The 14595-nt window shown below is 54.4% G+C and overlaps 3 protein-coding genes across 8 annotated transcripts in view; 1 reads left to right on the top strand and 2 right to left on the bottom strand.

Annotated features, from left to right (window-relative positions):
• Positions 1-5638, bottom strand: part of EEIG1 (estrogen-induced osteoclastogenesis regulator 1) — a 39853-nt gene extending 34215 nt beyond the window's left edge. The window contains exon 1 of the mRNA XM_050760169.1: positions 4632-5638. Within this exon, the coding sequence (XP_050616126.1) occupies positions 4632-4777 (146 nt within the window). The 5' untranslated portion in view covers positions 4778-5638. The remainder of the gene's footprint in view (positions 1-4631) is intronic.
• Positions 1-14595, bottom strand: part of DPM2 (dolichyl-phosphate mannosyltransferase subunit 2, regulatory) — a 285267-nt gene that overhangs the window by 40268 nt on the left and 230404 nt on the right. The window lies entirely within an intron of this gene.
• BBLN (bublin coiled coil protein) overlaps positions 1-14595 on the top strand; it is a 287657-nt gene that overhangs the window by 96467 nt on the left and 176595 nt on the right. The gene's annotated exons all lie outside the window — the stretch shown is intronic.

The following is a 14595-nucleotide window of genomic DNA, read 5'->3' as shown; positions in this document are numbered from 1 at the left end:
GCCCACTGAGGATTCAAGCCTACCAAAGAAGAAAGGCCAGAGAAGGGGCCTCTAAGTCACAGGCTGTCTGCTTCTTGGACAGTCTGGCACCCAAGTACTAAGTGCAAGGGGACCCCAGAAGGACTCCCTCCCCTTTCTGGCCCAGCCTGCCTCCTTCATACAGAGAGTTACTAAGACATAGGGGACAGAGGTCAGAGCCAGGCCCAAGTCAGCTACGCCATCAGCTCCTCCTGTAAGTGGCCCTAGCAAGTCACTTCTCTGCTGCAGGCCTCAGTTTCCCCATCTGTTGGCTGAGAAAACGCTCTCTGCCCATCTCCTCCAGAAAAGACTTGCTATGAGGTAAGTCAGTGCCTCCCTTGTACTCCTCTTCCCTGGCACCACCAGCCACATGCCTGGGGCAGGCTACAGGACTGGTGCCAGCTGCGAGCAGAGCTCTCTTGGGTGTTTGGGATTCTTCCTGCTCAAGGGCTGCCTTGGACAGGCTGGCAGCTCCCCGACTCACCACACTTGGCTAGGACCTCTGCCTCTCTCCTGGGACCCCTGGGAAAGCCTCCCAGATGCCATGTGGATACATATGCCTGGGAGGCCTCCAGGCAGGGACCTTGGCAAATGTTCACCATGCCCCAGTGCCAGCCCGGGCCTGGCCCCAAATCCATAGCAGTGACTTCAGCCCCACCCCCTGAAAAGTCCTGGAGACCCTTTTCCTTGGACTTCACCAAACCTACCATGGTGCCTCCTAACTACACAGCTCTAGACTTTCCTGAACTACCCAATCCATGGAATGGAGCCTTTCTCAAAGGTCTGGGACTGTCACACGGGTCTGCAGCTGCTTCCAGCCCACTGCCATCAAGGCAAGACAGGGCCTTAGAGCTGGACCTGCCCAAATTCAAACCCCATCTCTGCAATTTCAAGCTGAGTAGCACAGACCCAGTCATTTCATTTTCCTGACCCCAGCTTCCTCACCTGTAAGTGGGATAATGCCATCAGTCCATGGGGTAGGTGACTGCAGGGACCCAAATAATCATCTATTTGAGGGGCTAGGCAAGCCCGTAGCATACAGAATGCATACAATCAAGGGCGGTTTACAGAATGATAGAAGTGTTAATTTCTGAACTGCCATTTAGCACCTGGGTGACCTCTGGCATGTGGCTTCACCTCTCTGGCTTTGGTGCCTCTCCGGATGGCTGAGAGGATTCATGGAAATACCATCTGCAAAACACTCAGCACCCTGCCTGGCACAGAGTGCAGGAGCTCAGAGCACAGCAGCCTGAGGATCGCTGCTCTCAAGGAGGCCTCGGGAAGATGAGGCTGAGCAACAGCCCGATGCACCACCTGCTCTACCTGCTCAAATTGGGTCAGGCGAGCGGTGTACCCAGCTGTTGCCAAGGCACCCAGCACACAGGGAAACACTCCAGCCAGGAGGGCGGGTGCTGCAGGAGTGGGGCCTTGGGCCTGCTTCACTGACACTACTCATGCTGCCACCACCAGGTCTCTGGGCCATCTCAGGGGTTCCTAGGGGTAGGGGAAATATGCTATTGATCTGGGCTCAGGATCTAACCAGGTCCAGTTCCCCCAGACTCTACCCCAACCTGGAAACAATGGGGCCTTCACTGGCTAGAGGGGCAGACTGTGAAGCAGGGTTCCCAGGCTGCAGACCAGGGTGGGTGGGGTAGGAACCCAGGAACCCCCACCTACTGGGCAAAAACACAGCAAAAGCCAAAGCAGCTCTAAACTGGCCTCAGGTTCCAATGTCACCGTCTGCTGCCTCCAGTCACACCTGCCCAGCAGCAAACAGGTGCCTGGTGGCCACTAACTGCCCAGCTTTGCGGGAGCTCAGTGTCAGTTCCTCCCTCCTCAGCCCCATTCAGGTTGCATGTAGGACAGGGCTGGTAAATGCTTTGGGCTCAGCTGGATTCAGGGAATTCGAGGCCCCTTGCCAGGAGGGAAGAAGGAAAAACAGAGGTGAAATCCAGACCCTGTGGACTAAGACCTGGAACTTCCCACACTTTCCCTAATGGGGAAGCAGGTTTAGGGTAATGGAAAGGCCAACAGGTAGGGGGACAGTGGCTCCAGGGCCTGGAGGTTAGGCAAGGCCTCAGCCTGGGGCTCAAAATTTATATTCCTCAATGGGATCCAAGACCCTGTCCCCACTCCCAGCTCACATACAGGCCCCCTGCTGACTGGATCTGGTTCCCCCCTCAACCGCCCGCCCAGCCAAAGACCTGGAAAGGTCTGGGCCCAGGCCTGGGCCCCTCTACCCACAGAAGTCATAACTGCTGCAGCAGTGTGCCTGGGCCAGACATAACACACAGATTAACTATACCCTAGAGGTGGGTATAACATCCCCATTTTACCGAAGAGGAAACTGACGTTCAGAGGCACAAAAGGGTTGAATGCAGGCTTCACTGAATCAACTCAGGCAAATCATCTCCTCTCAGAGCCTGTTTCCACCTCTCTAAAATGGCGATAATAATCCTGTGCAGCCCCCACCTCCACTCCTGTTCCATGACACAGTCCAGGGCTTAAGTGAGAGGTGCTAGTAAAACAGGGAGCCCAGCACCAATGGTTGCTGGTTCTTGCAATCAGAGAGGTTAGGTAACTTGCCCAATGTCACTCAGCCAGTGAATAGTCAACTCCAGGTCCTAGCTGTGAGCACAGCCTTCTCTCTGAAACCTCAGACTGCTGTGTGGGTGGCCTCAGGATCACAGGCTTCCCAGGCAACCAAGGAGGCCAGCCACCCCCACCACAAAGGGCAGCCCTTGTCCAAATTCCTCAGATAAGCAGCTCCCAACAGAACAGGGAGCCAATGCTCAGAAAAGGCACCCCACCCTGTCCACACCGGAGATTCCTAAATCTGAGCTAGGCTGTGCAGTTCCCCTTCCTTCCCCTCCTCCCAGCAGAGTGTTTGACCTCTGGATTCATCCAACAGGTCCCCAAACCTGCGAAGTTCAGTTAACAACAGACTTCTTCGAGATCCCTGGCAAGCTACTGACTTCCTCTTTCTGGGCCTCAGTTTCTCTGCCTATAACACGCACACATGGGCTCTCAGAACAGGGAGGCAGCTCTGGCTAACAGGGCCCACAAGGAGGCCCGGGGAGCAAAGGGCAGACCAGGTAGGGAAGCAGCCTGTCCCAGGCACTCCGCCAGGCCCTGCCTCCATTCTATTTTATTTTTTAAAAAGAGAGACAGAGGCTGGGTGCAGTAGCTCACACTTGTAATTCCAGCACTCTGGAAGGCCGGCGGGGGGGGGGGGGGGGGGGGGGGGCGGTGGATCATTTGAGGTCAGGAGTTCGAGACCAGCCTGGCCAACATGGTGAAACCCCATTTCTACCAAAAATACAAAAAAAATTATCGTGGTGGCGTGCTACTGAGGAGGCTAAGGCAGGAGGATCGCCTGAACCCAGGAAGTGGAGGTTGCAGTGAGCCAAGATCGTGCCACTGCATTCCAACCTGGGCAACAGAGTGAGACTCCATCTAAAAAATAAATAAAATTTTTAAAAAATTAGCTGGCCGTGGTGGTAGGCACCTGTAATCCCAACTACTCAGAAGGCTGAGATACGAGAATTGCTTGAACCCGGGAGGTGGAGGTTGCAGTGAGCCACGGTTGTGCCACTGCACTCCAGCCTGGGCAACAGTGTTAAATTGTGTCCCCCCAAAAAAGAAAATAAAATAGAGATGGGAATCTCTGTATGTTGTCCAGGCTGGTCTTGAACTCCTGGCCTCAAGCAAGTCTTCCACATCGGCCTCCCAAAGTGCTGGGATTACAGGAGTAAGCCACAGCGTCCGGCCTGCCCCAAGTTCTAGCTGCTGCAGCTTCTCCACCTGTATTAGGCCCACTTTCCAGAAGAGGAGGCCCAGAAAGTAACAGTCAAGAGTCACACTCCCATCGGTAGGACTCCAAGGCTCTTCTGAGACAGGCCAGGACGATGTGACCCCAGGTGGGCCCAATCGGCAAGGGACAGCCTGGGAACTCAGTTGCACTCAGCAACAAGCTGGGCAGCTGGACCTGCCAGGATGGGGGCGAACAACACAAAACCAAACTCAACGGAGCCTCTTTCAGAGAGGGCAGCAGCCTCCTCGATAAGGGCATTTGCAATGCAAAGCAGCCCAGCTCCAGCCAGAGGAGGACAGTCACTAGGAGGGGGCTGGGTAGGCCAAAACCCAGCCATCTCCCTCCAGCCAGACTAGGCAGTGCCTGCGATCGGGCCTTCCCAGGCGCCTGGGGGTGCCGGGGAACCCGTGGCTGGCCTGGACTCTGAATCATATGACAGCCCCAGTGGCCAGTTCGGGTGCCAGGTGGTCTGGAACACCCCTTCCCTGCACACCCGCTCAGGCTACAAATCCCTGATAGGCTCTACATGCAAGTCTGCAGAATGGGCCTACTGCAGGCGGCACGCAGGGCCCCAAGAAAAGGCTGAAAGACTAGACCCCCAGGTATTCCGCTGGCGGCGGCTGCCTGGCACCCTGCCAACTGCCTCAGGCCCAGTCCTGCCTTGTGCAACCTGCCCCAGGCACATAGAATCCCCCGGATCCTCCCCACCCCGGCCCCAAGGGGCCCTTCCACACTTGCCAAGTGTCTAGATTTCGCTGATCACCCCTCCTGCTGCAGGCGCGACCGCCCCAGCTCCTACCTTGACGACAAGCTGACAAAATCCCCTCCATCCAGGAGCCGGACCTTGCAGAAGAGGACCCCGTTCACGAAGGGAACCGCAGTCAGCTCCTCCAGGGTGAAAGTGGTTTGGAATTTGAATTTCTTCTTCTTCATCAAGAAAGCCATGAGCGAGTTCCCTGAGTCTGAAGCCGTGAAGGCGAAAAAAGGTGGGGAGGGACGGGATTCCTTTCCCTACACCACACCCCCTCCTCAAAACACCAGAGCCGGATCCCGCCCTGATGGTGGCGGAGACGGCGGAGATCGGAGTCCGGGGCCCCAGGTCTGAGCGACCGACCAGTCCAGTTCGCGCGCCGGCGGGCTTCACCCTCGGGGAGCCGGGGCTCGGAAGGGTTCGGAGCGGCCGGGGACCTCACCGGCATGTAAACAGCGGTGCATGGCCCAGGAGGCAGAAGCAGGGGCGGGGGTGCGGGGCTGCGCGCGAGCGGCCGCGCTGGCTGGCAGCATCCCGAGCCGCGATCTCCGGGGAGCTCACGCCGCGCGGCCGGGCGCGACGGGCGGACCGGTGAGACTGAGGGCGACGGGCAGGCTGGCGGGCCGGTAAGGCTAAGGGCGGAGGGCGGCCCCGCCCCCGCCTCGCTGGCGGCCGGGGGAGGCGCCCTTGCCGCTCACGCCCCCGCAGCTGTGTGCCGGGCGGCCAGCGCAGGTAAAGCCCAGGAAGGTGGGGCACCCCCAGGGGGCTGGCGGGAGCTCGGGGGCCTCTCCAGGAGGCGCGTCGGGGTCGCTGTGGGCCGGGAACGTCTGGCCTCGGGCCTCCTCAGGGCAGGCACCGGGCCGGCCCGGGGCAGCGGGGGCGCAGCCTCCTCCTTGGTCCTGGGACCCGCGCCGCGGGCCCCGGCGGAGCTGAGGCGCCCTTCGGCCCGGCCGGTGGCGCCCGCCTCGCCCAGCACCCCTCGAGCAGCGGCGCCGCCCCCTGCCACCCCGACGCTGCAGCCAAAGCCCGACGCTGCGCAGCGCCGCTTGGAGAATGCCTGGGCCCCGCGCGGCCGCCAGCAGAGCCGCCGCCGAGCGCGGCAGGGGCGGGGCGCCGGCGGCTCAGTCCGCCCGCGATTGGGCGGCCCGGCGAGGCGGGCGCGCAGCGCGATTGGCGGGCGGCGGCGTGGGGTGGGACTCGTGGGAGGCAGAGGCGGTTCGGGGCGCTTGGATTGGTGCACCGTGCGACCGGGCCCGCCTCCTAGGGCAGGGAGGAGCTGAGGGAAGGGAGAGGGGCCCTGGGAAGGCAGTGGGAGGTCGCGGGGCTGGCGGGGCAGGGAGAGCGAGAGCAGAAGAAAAGAAGAAACAATGACAAGGAGAAACAGTTTGTGGCTGCAGCGGCCTTCCAGGGTCCCGCCAGACTTGAGCTCGTAGAACCCTGAAGCAGGCCCAGAAGGTAGCGAGTCTCCTTTCTCAGAAAGCTGGCGCCCAGAGAGCCCCTGGCAGGTCGCTTGCTCGCCCTGAATCTCTGGTGCTCCTCAGCACTGAGCAGAGAAGCGTCTGGAAGGCTTCGTCGAGGAGGTGGCTCTGGCGCAGTCCGTCACGCAGCCTTGTGACCCAGCTTGTAACATTCCAAGCTGTTATCTAAGCCTTCTCTTGTCCTTTAGTTTCTTGCCCAGCGTGGCTGGTCTCACTGACTAGTTAGCTGTTCTGGGGGCAGAGCCCACTCGAAAGCCTTGTACCTCCTGGGCCCCTCGGCATATTGTGGTTCATTCATCCAGTCCCCAAATGTTTAGGGACAGTCTCCGCTGAGCCAGGCTGGGACCTAGTGGGGAACCTGGTGGGCTTGCCCCTTCCAAATGCTCGCAGCTCAAGACCACCAGGTGGAGAAGCAGACAGGGACACAGGCAGCGACAAATCTATGGATAAGATTTGTAACAGGGTAACCAGGGGAGCTCAGAGGAGGCACCTCACATGGGTTGGGGCGCAGACTCAGAGAGAAAGTTTCTCGAACAAAGGGACCCAAGCCATCCACAGGATGCGTGCCCTGAGTCACGCAGGGTCCAGGCACAGGGAGCTGCCAGAGACCTGGTAGCCGGAGATCGTGGTGCCTGCAGAAAGTTTCGGGCAACTACATCTGGCTGTACTGTGGCAGTTTGAGAGAGGGGCAAGAGATGGGGCTGGCAAGGCCAGATCTCCCGAAGTCTTGTAGACCATAAGGAGGAAGCCACAGACACGCGTTGAGATGGAGAGTGTCCTGGTCAGATTTGCTGGGTTGTTTTTTTTTTTTTTTTTGAGACGGAGTTTCACTCTTGTCGCCCAGGCTGGAGTGCAATGGCTCAGTCTCCGCTCACTACAACCTCTGCCTCCCGGGTTCAAGCGATTCTCCTGCCTCAGCCTCTTGAGTAGCTGGGATTACAGGTGCGTGCCGCCACACCCCGCTAATTTTGTATTTGTAGTACAGATCGGCTTTCACCGTGTTCACCAGGCTGGTCTCAAACTCCTGACCTCAGGTGATCCGCCCACCTCGGCCTCCCAAAGGGCTGGAATTACAGGTGTGAGCCACCAGGCAAGGCCCGGATTTGCTTTTTGTCCTAAGAAGCTTGCTCTAGCTGCAGGTAGTGTGAAGGGGACAAGGTGGGGGAAATGGGTGGATGAGGAGTCTGTTGGTGATGCAGGCAAGAGATCATGACAGTGCAACCTCAGCATTGTGGAGAAAGCAAGAGGATAGGTCTGAGGCTTTTGAGAGACAGGTTTGACTGGACTTAGGGATGAATTAGGTCTGGACATGTGGTGACCAAGGACTGATTTCTTCCTGCTTCCCAAATGCAAGATGGGTGGCAATCCATACTTCTCTGCAGTTTGTCCCATAATTTAGATCACAGAATTAACCAGATTAAAGAAAAATGTTAACAGCAGCTTCCAGTGCGACTGTGTGTCCCCTTTGGCAAACGGGGAAGTTGAGGCCTAGGGGATTTAAAACACTTGCCTGGGGTCTTGCCCCGGAAGCACAGGCTCAGAGTGCTAAACTGTGCTGCACAGTGTGGGGTGTGCTCGCCTCACTAATCTTGGCTGGGCCTGCTCCACAAGGGCAGAGCCTGTGGCTACCTGACCCCAGGAGGGGACTTCAGAGTGGAGAACCAGTCAAGGACATCCCAGTGCCTGGCTGGCTTCTCAGCTATGACCCTGAGTAAACTTGGGCCATGCAACAGGAAGCAGGGTGGGCCTGACTGCCAGGCTTAGCTGGGGTTGGGTATTTATCTCTCTGTGGCCTGTGGCCTGGGAACCCAGGAAATTTCCCTTCCCTCATTTCCCTGATGGTGCCTGGGGAAGGGGGAGAGTGTGGTGCCAGGACAGCGTGCTAGATTTGGGTGAGACAAGCCTGAGTTGGGATCCTGGCTCTGCTGCATGGTGGCGGTGTGGCCTTGGTTCAGGTCTCTGAATTGGGAAGGGGTTCGGTATGGTTGGCTGGGACCACTTGCAACAGAGCTGAGTTCAAAATCTGGCTACTTTGCCATTGACAACCGATGCCACACAAGCTTTGGATGCACCTTTGCATGTGTAGAAAGGAATCTTGAAGAATGCTGTAAACTTTCCCATCTCAGCCACGTTTCTTCACCTGTAAAATGGGAATCAGGATTTCCACCTTTCTAGAATGTTGTGAGGATTTCAAGAGGCTGTGCCTGTGAGAGGAGCAGGGAGCTCCACACTTCCCCAGCCCCCCAGATTCCCAAGCATGGCCTGTCCTACCTCCCCGAGGCCCTGACCAGATGCATAAGGAACCTAGTACCAAATAAGATAATTGTTTGCCAGATCACAGGCAAGTAGTCTGGAGAAGGAAACCCAGGGAAAGGTCAGAGAATGATTGGGTTGGGAGGCCTGATACAGATGGGGTGGTCAAGGAAGGCTTTTATGAGGTGTCATCTTAGCCAAGACCCAAGTAATAAGGCAGACCCAGGTACAGGAAGCTCTGGGGACAGAGGCATGAGCTGGCATGTTTGGAGGACTCCGTGTGACTAGAATAGAGTGAGTACAGGGGACAGAGAGCGGTGAAGCAAACGGGCCTGTGCGCATGGGCCCTTGTGGGCCTAGAAGGTGTTTTTTGTTTTGTTTTGAGTCCAAGTCTCACTCTGTTGCCCAGGCTGTAGTGCAGTGGCGCGATCTCAGCTCACTGCAACCTCTAGCAGGTGTTTAGAGTTTATTCTGAGTCCCAGGGGACACCACTGGAGCATGTGAGCAGGCAGAAGGGTGACAGGATTCAAATTAACATTTTTTATGGGTTTTTTTTTTTTTTTTTTGAGACTGAGTTTTGCTCTTGTTGCACAGGCTGGAGTGCAATGGTACGATCTCAGCTCACTGCAACCTCTGTCACCCAGGTTCAAGTGATTCTCCTGCCTCAGCCTCCCAAGTAGCTGAGATTATAGGCATGCGCCACCACGCCTGGCTAATTTTTTGTATTTTGTGGAGACGGGTTTCACCATTTTGGTCAGACGGGTCTCGAACTCCTGACTTCAGGTGATCCACCCAGCTTGGCCTCCAAAAGTGCCGGGATTACAGGCATGCACCATGTGCCTGGCCAAATTAACTTTTTTGTGTGTGTGTGAGACAGAGTTTTTTTTTTTTTTTTTTTTTTTTTTTTTGAGACGGAGTCTTGCTCTGTCGCCTAGGCTGGGGTGCAGTGGCCGGATCTCAGCTCACTGCAAGCTCCGCCTCCCGGGTTTACGCCATTCTCCTACCTCAGCCTCCCGAGTAGCTGGGACTACAGGCGCCCGCCAACCCGCCCGGCTAGTTTTTTTGCATTTTTTAGTAGAGACGGGGTTTCACCGTGTTAGCCAGGATGGTCTCGATCTCCTGACCTTGTGATCCGCCCGTCTCGGCCTCCCAAAGTGCTGGGATTACAGGCTTGAGCCACCGCGCCCGGCCTATGAGACAGAGTTTTTGCTCTTGTTGCCTAGGCTGGAGTGCAATGGCTCGATCTCAGCTCACCACAACCTCCACCTACTGGGTTCAAACAGTTCTCCTGCCTCAGCCTCCCAAGTAACTGGGATTACAGGCATGCACCACCACGCCCAGCTAATGTTGTATTTTTAGTAGAGATGTGGTTTCTCCATGTTGGTCAGGCTGGTCTTGAACTCCTGACCTCAGGTGATCCACCCACCTCGGCCCAAATTAACATTTTTAAACACTCCTTCTGGCTGCTGAGAATGGATTGATTGGCAGGGGGGCAAGAACAGAGGCAGGCAGACATTGAGGAGGCAATTGCAGCCGTCCCAGTGGGAGACTGAGCAGGGTAACCAGGGTGGAGACAGAGCAATGGCAAGAGAAAGGGAACCCATTTCAGAGCAATGATAATAGTTATGGAAAGTCATGGTCAAAGCTAAAGAGCCCAGGAAGGATGTACAGCCTTTTGAATATTCCCAGTTATTTTGATTTTGATTGAATGTCCCACGGTTCTTGGAGTTGGGAGGTTGGGGAGTCTAAGTACTGGCTTAGGTGTGGGGAAGGAGTAGAGAGGAATGAAGGAATTCCATGTGACTGCAGGCGCCAGAATACAATCACACCTGGAGAAAGTGGGAGGACCTTAGAGAATCTTTATCTTTATCTAGCCCTGGAAAAACCTTGTGATGTCATTTCCTTAGCTCTGTTTCCCTTTAGATCGTGAGCTTCACAGGGTCAGATGCCTCTCCTGTAGAATCCCCATGTCCAGTACTGGGCCTGCCACGTAATTGATGCTCCAAAAATGGTGGTCAAAGGAATGCATGGTAGCGCACACCTGTAATCCCAGCACTTTGGGAGACTGAGGTGGTGGATCGCTTCAGCCCAGGAGTTCAAGACCAGCCTGGGCAACATGGCAAGACCCCCATCTGTACAAAAAAATTTAAAATTAGCTGGGTGTGGTGGTGTGCACCTGTGGTTCCAGCTACTCGGGAGGCTGAGGTGGGTGGGTAGCCTGAGCCCAAAAGGTCCAGGCTCTTCTGGTGAACACAGCAAGACTGTGTCTCTAAACAAATAAATATTTAAATTATATATATATATACACACACACACACGCACACACACACCCATATATGTGTATATATATATTTATATGTATAGGCTGGCCATGGTGGCTCATGCCTGTAATCCCAGCACTTTGGGAGGCTGAGGCAGGAGGATGGCTGGATGACTTGAGCCCAGGAGTTTGAGATCAGCCTGGGCAACATAGCAAGATCCCTCCTCTTTTTTTTTTTTTTAATTAAAAAAGAAAAAGAGGCCGGGCGCGGTGGCTCAAGCCTGTAATCCCAGCACTTTGGGAGGCCGAGATGGGCGGATCGCAAGGTCAGGAGATCGAGACCATCCTGGCTAACCTGGTGAAACCCCGTCTCTACTAAAAAAAAATACAAAACACTAGCCGGGCGAGGTGGCGGGCGCCTGTAGTCCCAGCTACTTGGGAGGCTGAGGCAGGAGAATGGCGTGAACCCGGGAGGCAGAGCTTGCAGTGAGCTGAGATCCGGCCACTGCACTCCAGCCTGGGCGACAGAGCAAGACTCCGTCTCAAAAAAAAAAAAAAGAAAAAGAATCTATGTATTTAAAAAAGGGGCTGGCCATGGTAGCTCATGCCTGTAATCCCAGCACTTTGGGAGGCCGAGGTGGGTGGATCACCTGAGGTCAGCAGTTCAAAACCAGCTTGGCCAACATGGCGAAACCCCATCTCTACTAAAAATACGAAAATTAGCAGGGTGGGGCCGGGCGCGGTGGCTCAAGCCTGTAATCCCAGCACTTTGGGAGGCCAAGACAGGCGGATCACGAGGCCAGGAGATCGAGAGACGATCCCGGCTAACACGGTGAAACCCCGTTTCTACTAAAAAATACAAAAAAAAACTAGCCGGGCGAGGTGGCGGGCGCCTGTAGTCCCAGCTACTCGGGAGGCTGAGGCAGGAGAACGGCGTAAACCCGGGAGGCGGAGCTTGCAGTGAGCTGAGATCCAGCCACTGCACTCCAGCCTGGGTGACAGAGCAAGACTCCGTCTCAAAAAAAAAAAAAAAAATTAGCAGGGTGTGGTGGGGGGCGCTTGTAATCCCAGGTACCTGGGAGGGTGAGGCAGGAGAATGGCTTGAATCCGGGAGGCAGAGGTGGCAGTGAGTCAGGATTGCTGCACTCCAGCCTGGGCGACAGAGTGAGACTCCATCTCAAAAAACAAACAAACAAAATACAAAAGTTAACCAGACGTGGTGGCAGGTGCCTGTAATCCCAGCTACTTGGGAGGCTGCAGGAGGAGAATCGCTTGAACCCAGGAGGCGGAGGTTGCAGTGAGTATAGATCATGCCACTGCACTCCAGCCTGGGCAACAGAGCAAGATTCTGTTTCAAAAAAAAAAAAAAATATATATATATAGGGTATTGTTTGATTTTTATAAGGTGAATTAGTTTTGTAATTTAACAATATATAATTATAAGAATATTATAAACAAAAGCCTTTCCCTGTCATTCTCTGGATAAAATCCAAGGTTCTTTTTTTTTTTTTTTTTTTTGAGACGGAGTCTCGCTCTGTCTCCCGGGCTGGAGTTGCAGTGGCCGGATCTCAGCTCACTGCAAGCTCCGCCTCCCGGGTTCACACCATTCTCCTGCCTCAGCCTCCCGAGTAGCTGGGACTACAGGCGCCGCCACCGCCACCTCGCCCGGCTAGTTTTTTTTTTTTTTTATTTTTTAGTAGAGACGGGGTTTCACCATGTTCACCAGGTTGGTCTCGATCTCCTGACCTCGTGATCCACCCGTCTCGGCCTCCCAAAGTGCTGGGATTACAGGCTTGAGCCACCGCGCCCGGCCAAAATCCAAGGTTCTTAGCCTGACATTCAGGACCCCCTGGAAGCAACCGCTCAGCCCCTCCCTGCCTGCCTCCCTTGGGCCCCTGCAGCCCTGATGCCCAGAGGTCCTAGGCTTACCCCCCTGCCCACTTAGTGACACCTACTCAATGTCTAGCTTTAGCTGCGGCATCCCCTCCCATCCTATCCCCCCATCAGGTACACTGCCCACTCCCTGCTCTGTGTGCTCATGTTGCCAAAAATCTGTATGCAAAGAAAATGAGGGCTTAGCCTTCTGTCTTCTGTCTCCACCACAGCTGGTGCGTATTTCATTCTCATTGGAAGGAAGGGAGGGAGGGAGGGCAGGAGGGAAGAAGGGAGAGAAGAAGGAGAGAAAGAGAAAGAAAGGAGAAACTGAGGTAGGGACAGGGAATACCACTTGCCCAAATCACCTTGAGGGCAGCCACCCAGCTGGCCTGCTCTCTTGGGCACCTGACACCCAGCATAGTGCCTGCTTCACACTGCTTCACAGCTATGCCATGCCAAGTCGTCTCCCCAGCCCTGCTTGCTAAGGGCGGTCAGTGCTGATTCATCGGTGACTGGCCTCCAATTATTTGCAGAACTGGAATGGCAGGCGAGCCACCGAAGTGGCTGACCAAGGGCATATTGATTTGTGCTGGGATCCTTGCTAATATCTGAGCCAGTCACACGAGAAGATAAAGGCCGCAAAGAACTCGCCCACAGCAGTCTGTCCTGATTAAGCCTCCCACGGTCAAATCCACAAGTTTCCCCATTGATCAGCCAACTCTGCCCTTTCCACCCCAAGCCTGACCATCACTCACAGAGGGTAGTCATGGTTCAGAACACGAGATCTGGAGTCAGGCGGCACCAGGTTCCAGTCCAGGGATTACTGAGTCAAAGAGTATTTGCATATTTACTGTTGAGAGATGTCGACAAACTGCCTTCCAAAAAGATCATACACATTTATATTCCCACCAACAGTATAAGAAAGTGGCCATTCCCACGCTTTCTCCATCTTCACCAATCTGACCAAAAGAGGGAAAAAAAGCTATCCTACAGTGCTTGCATTTCTTTCATGATCATCTATTTTTTGGTGATTTTAATTTCTCCTATAAATTGCCTGTCTACATCTTTTGTTTGTCCATTTTTAAATTTGGGAAATAATCTTTTTGTTATTTATTTGTAGTGGCTTATTACGTAGCGTGGGCTTCAACCTCATATACGTTAAAGTATTGCTTCTGCTTATTATCTTTTTTTTTTTTTCTTGAGATGGAGTTTTCCTCTCACCCAGGCTGGAGTGCAGTGGTGTGATCTCACTGCAGCCTCTGCCTCCTGGGTTCAAATGATTCTCCTGCCTTAGCCCCACGAGTACCACCTGCCACCACACCTGACTAGTTTTAGTATTTTTAGTAGAGATGGGGTTTTACCATGTTGGCCAGGCCGGTCTTGAACTCCTGGCCTCAAGTGATCTGCTTGCCTCGACCTCCCAAAATGCTGGGATTACAGGCGTGAGTCACCGTGCCCGGCTGCTTCCATTTAGTCATCTTTAGGCTTTGTTTATTTTTTATTTTATTTTTTAGAGACAGGGTCTTACTCTGTCATCCAGGCTAGAGTTCAGTGGTGTGATCATAGCTCACTGTAACCTTCAACTTCTGGACTCAAGTAATCCACCTGCCTCAGCCTCCTGAGTAGCTATGACCACAGGTGTGTGCCACCACAGCTAGCTAATTTTTTATTTTTTTGTAGAGATTGTCTCATTATATTGCCCAGACTGGTATCAAACTCCTGGCCTCTAGCAATCCTCCAACCTCAGCCTCCCAAAGTACTGGGATTACAGGCGTGAGTCACCTTTCCTAGACCCTAGACTTTGTTTATGGTGTCTTTTTGCCCCCATAGAAGCCTCTTACGAAGAAGCCCTAGCTAAGAGAGAGGAGTCAATCTACTTCAGTGGAAAGAATTCTAGATTGGGAGTCAGGATGAGGACCTGTGTACCTCCATGGGCTAGACCAGCACTGTCCAAAGAACTTTCTGCAGTGATAGACATGCCCCATATCTGCACTCTCCAATTTGATAACCAGTAGCCACATGTGGCTATTGAGCACTTGAAATGTGCCTGGTGTGACTGAGAAACTGAATTCTAAATTTCATTTAATTCGAATTTTAAATTCAAGTAACCACACATGGCCAATGACTGTTGGGCAGCACATGGTTG

Source organism: Macaca thibetana, chromosome 15 (genome assembly GCF_024542745.1).
Source record: "Macaca thibetana thibetana isolate TM-01 chromosome 15, ASM2454274v1, whole genome shotgun sequence".
Taxonomy (NCBI): domain Eukaryota; kingdom Metazoa; phylum Chordata; class Mammalia; order Primates; family Cercopithecidae; genus Macaca; species Macaca thibetana.
Note: the sequence above shows the minus strand (reverse complement) of the source record. Positions and strands in the feature narration are given on the sequence as shown.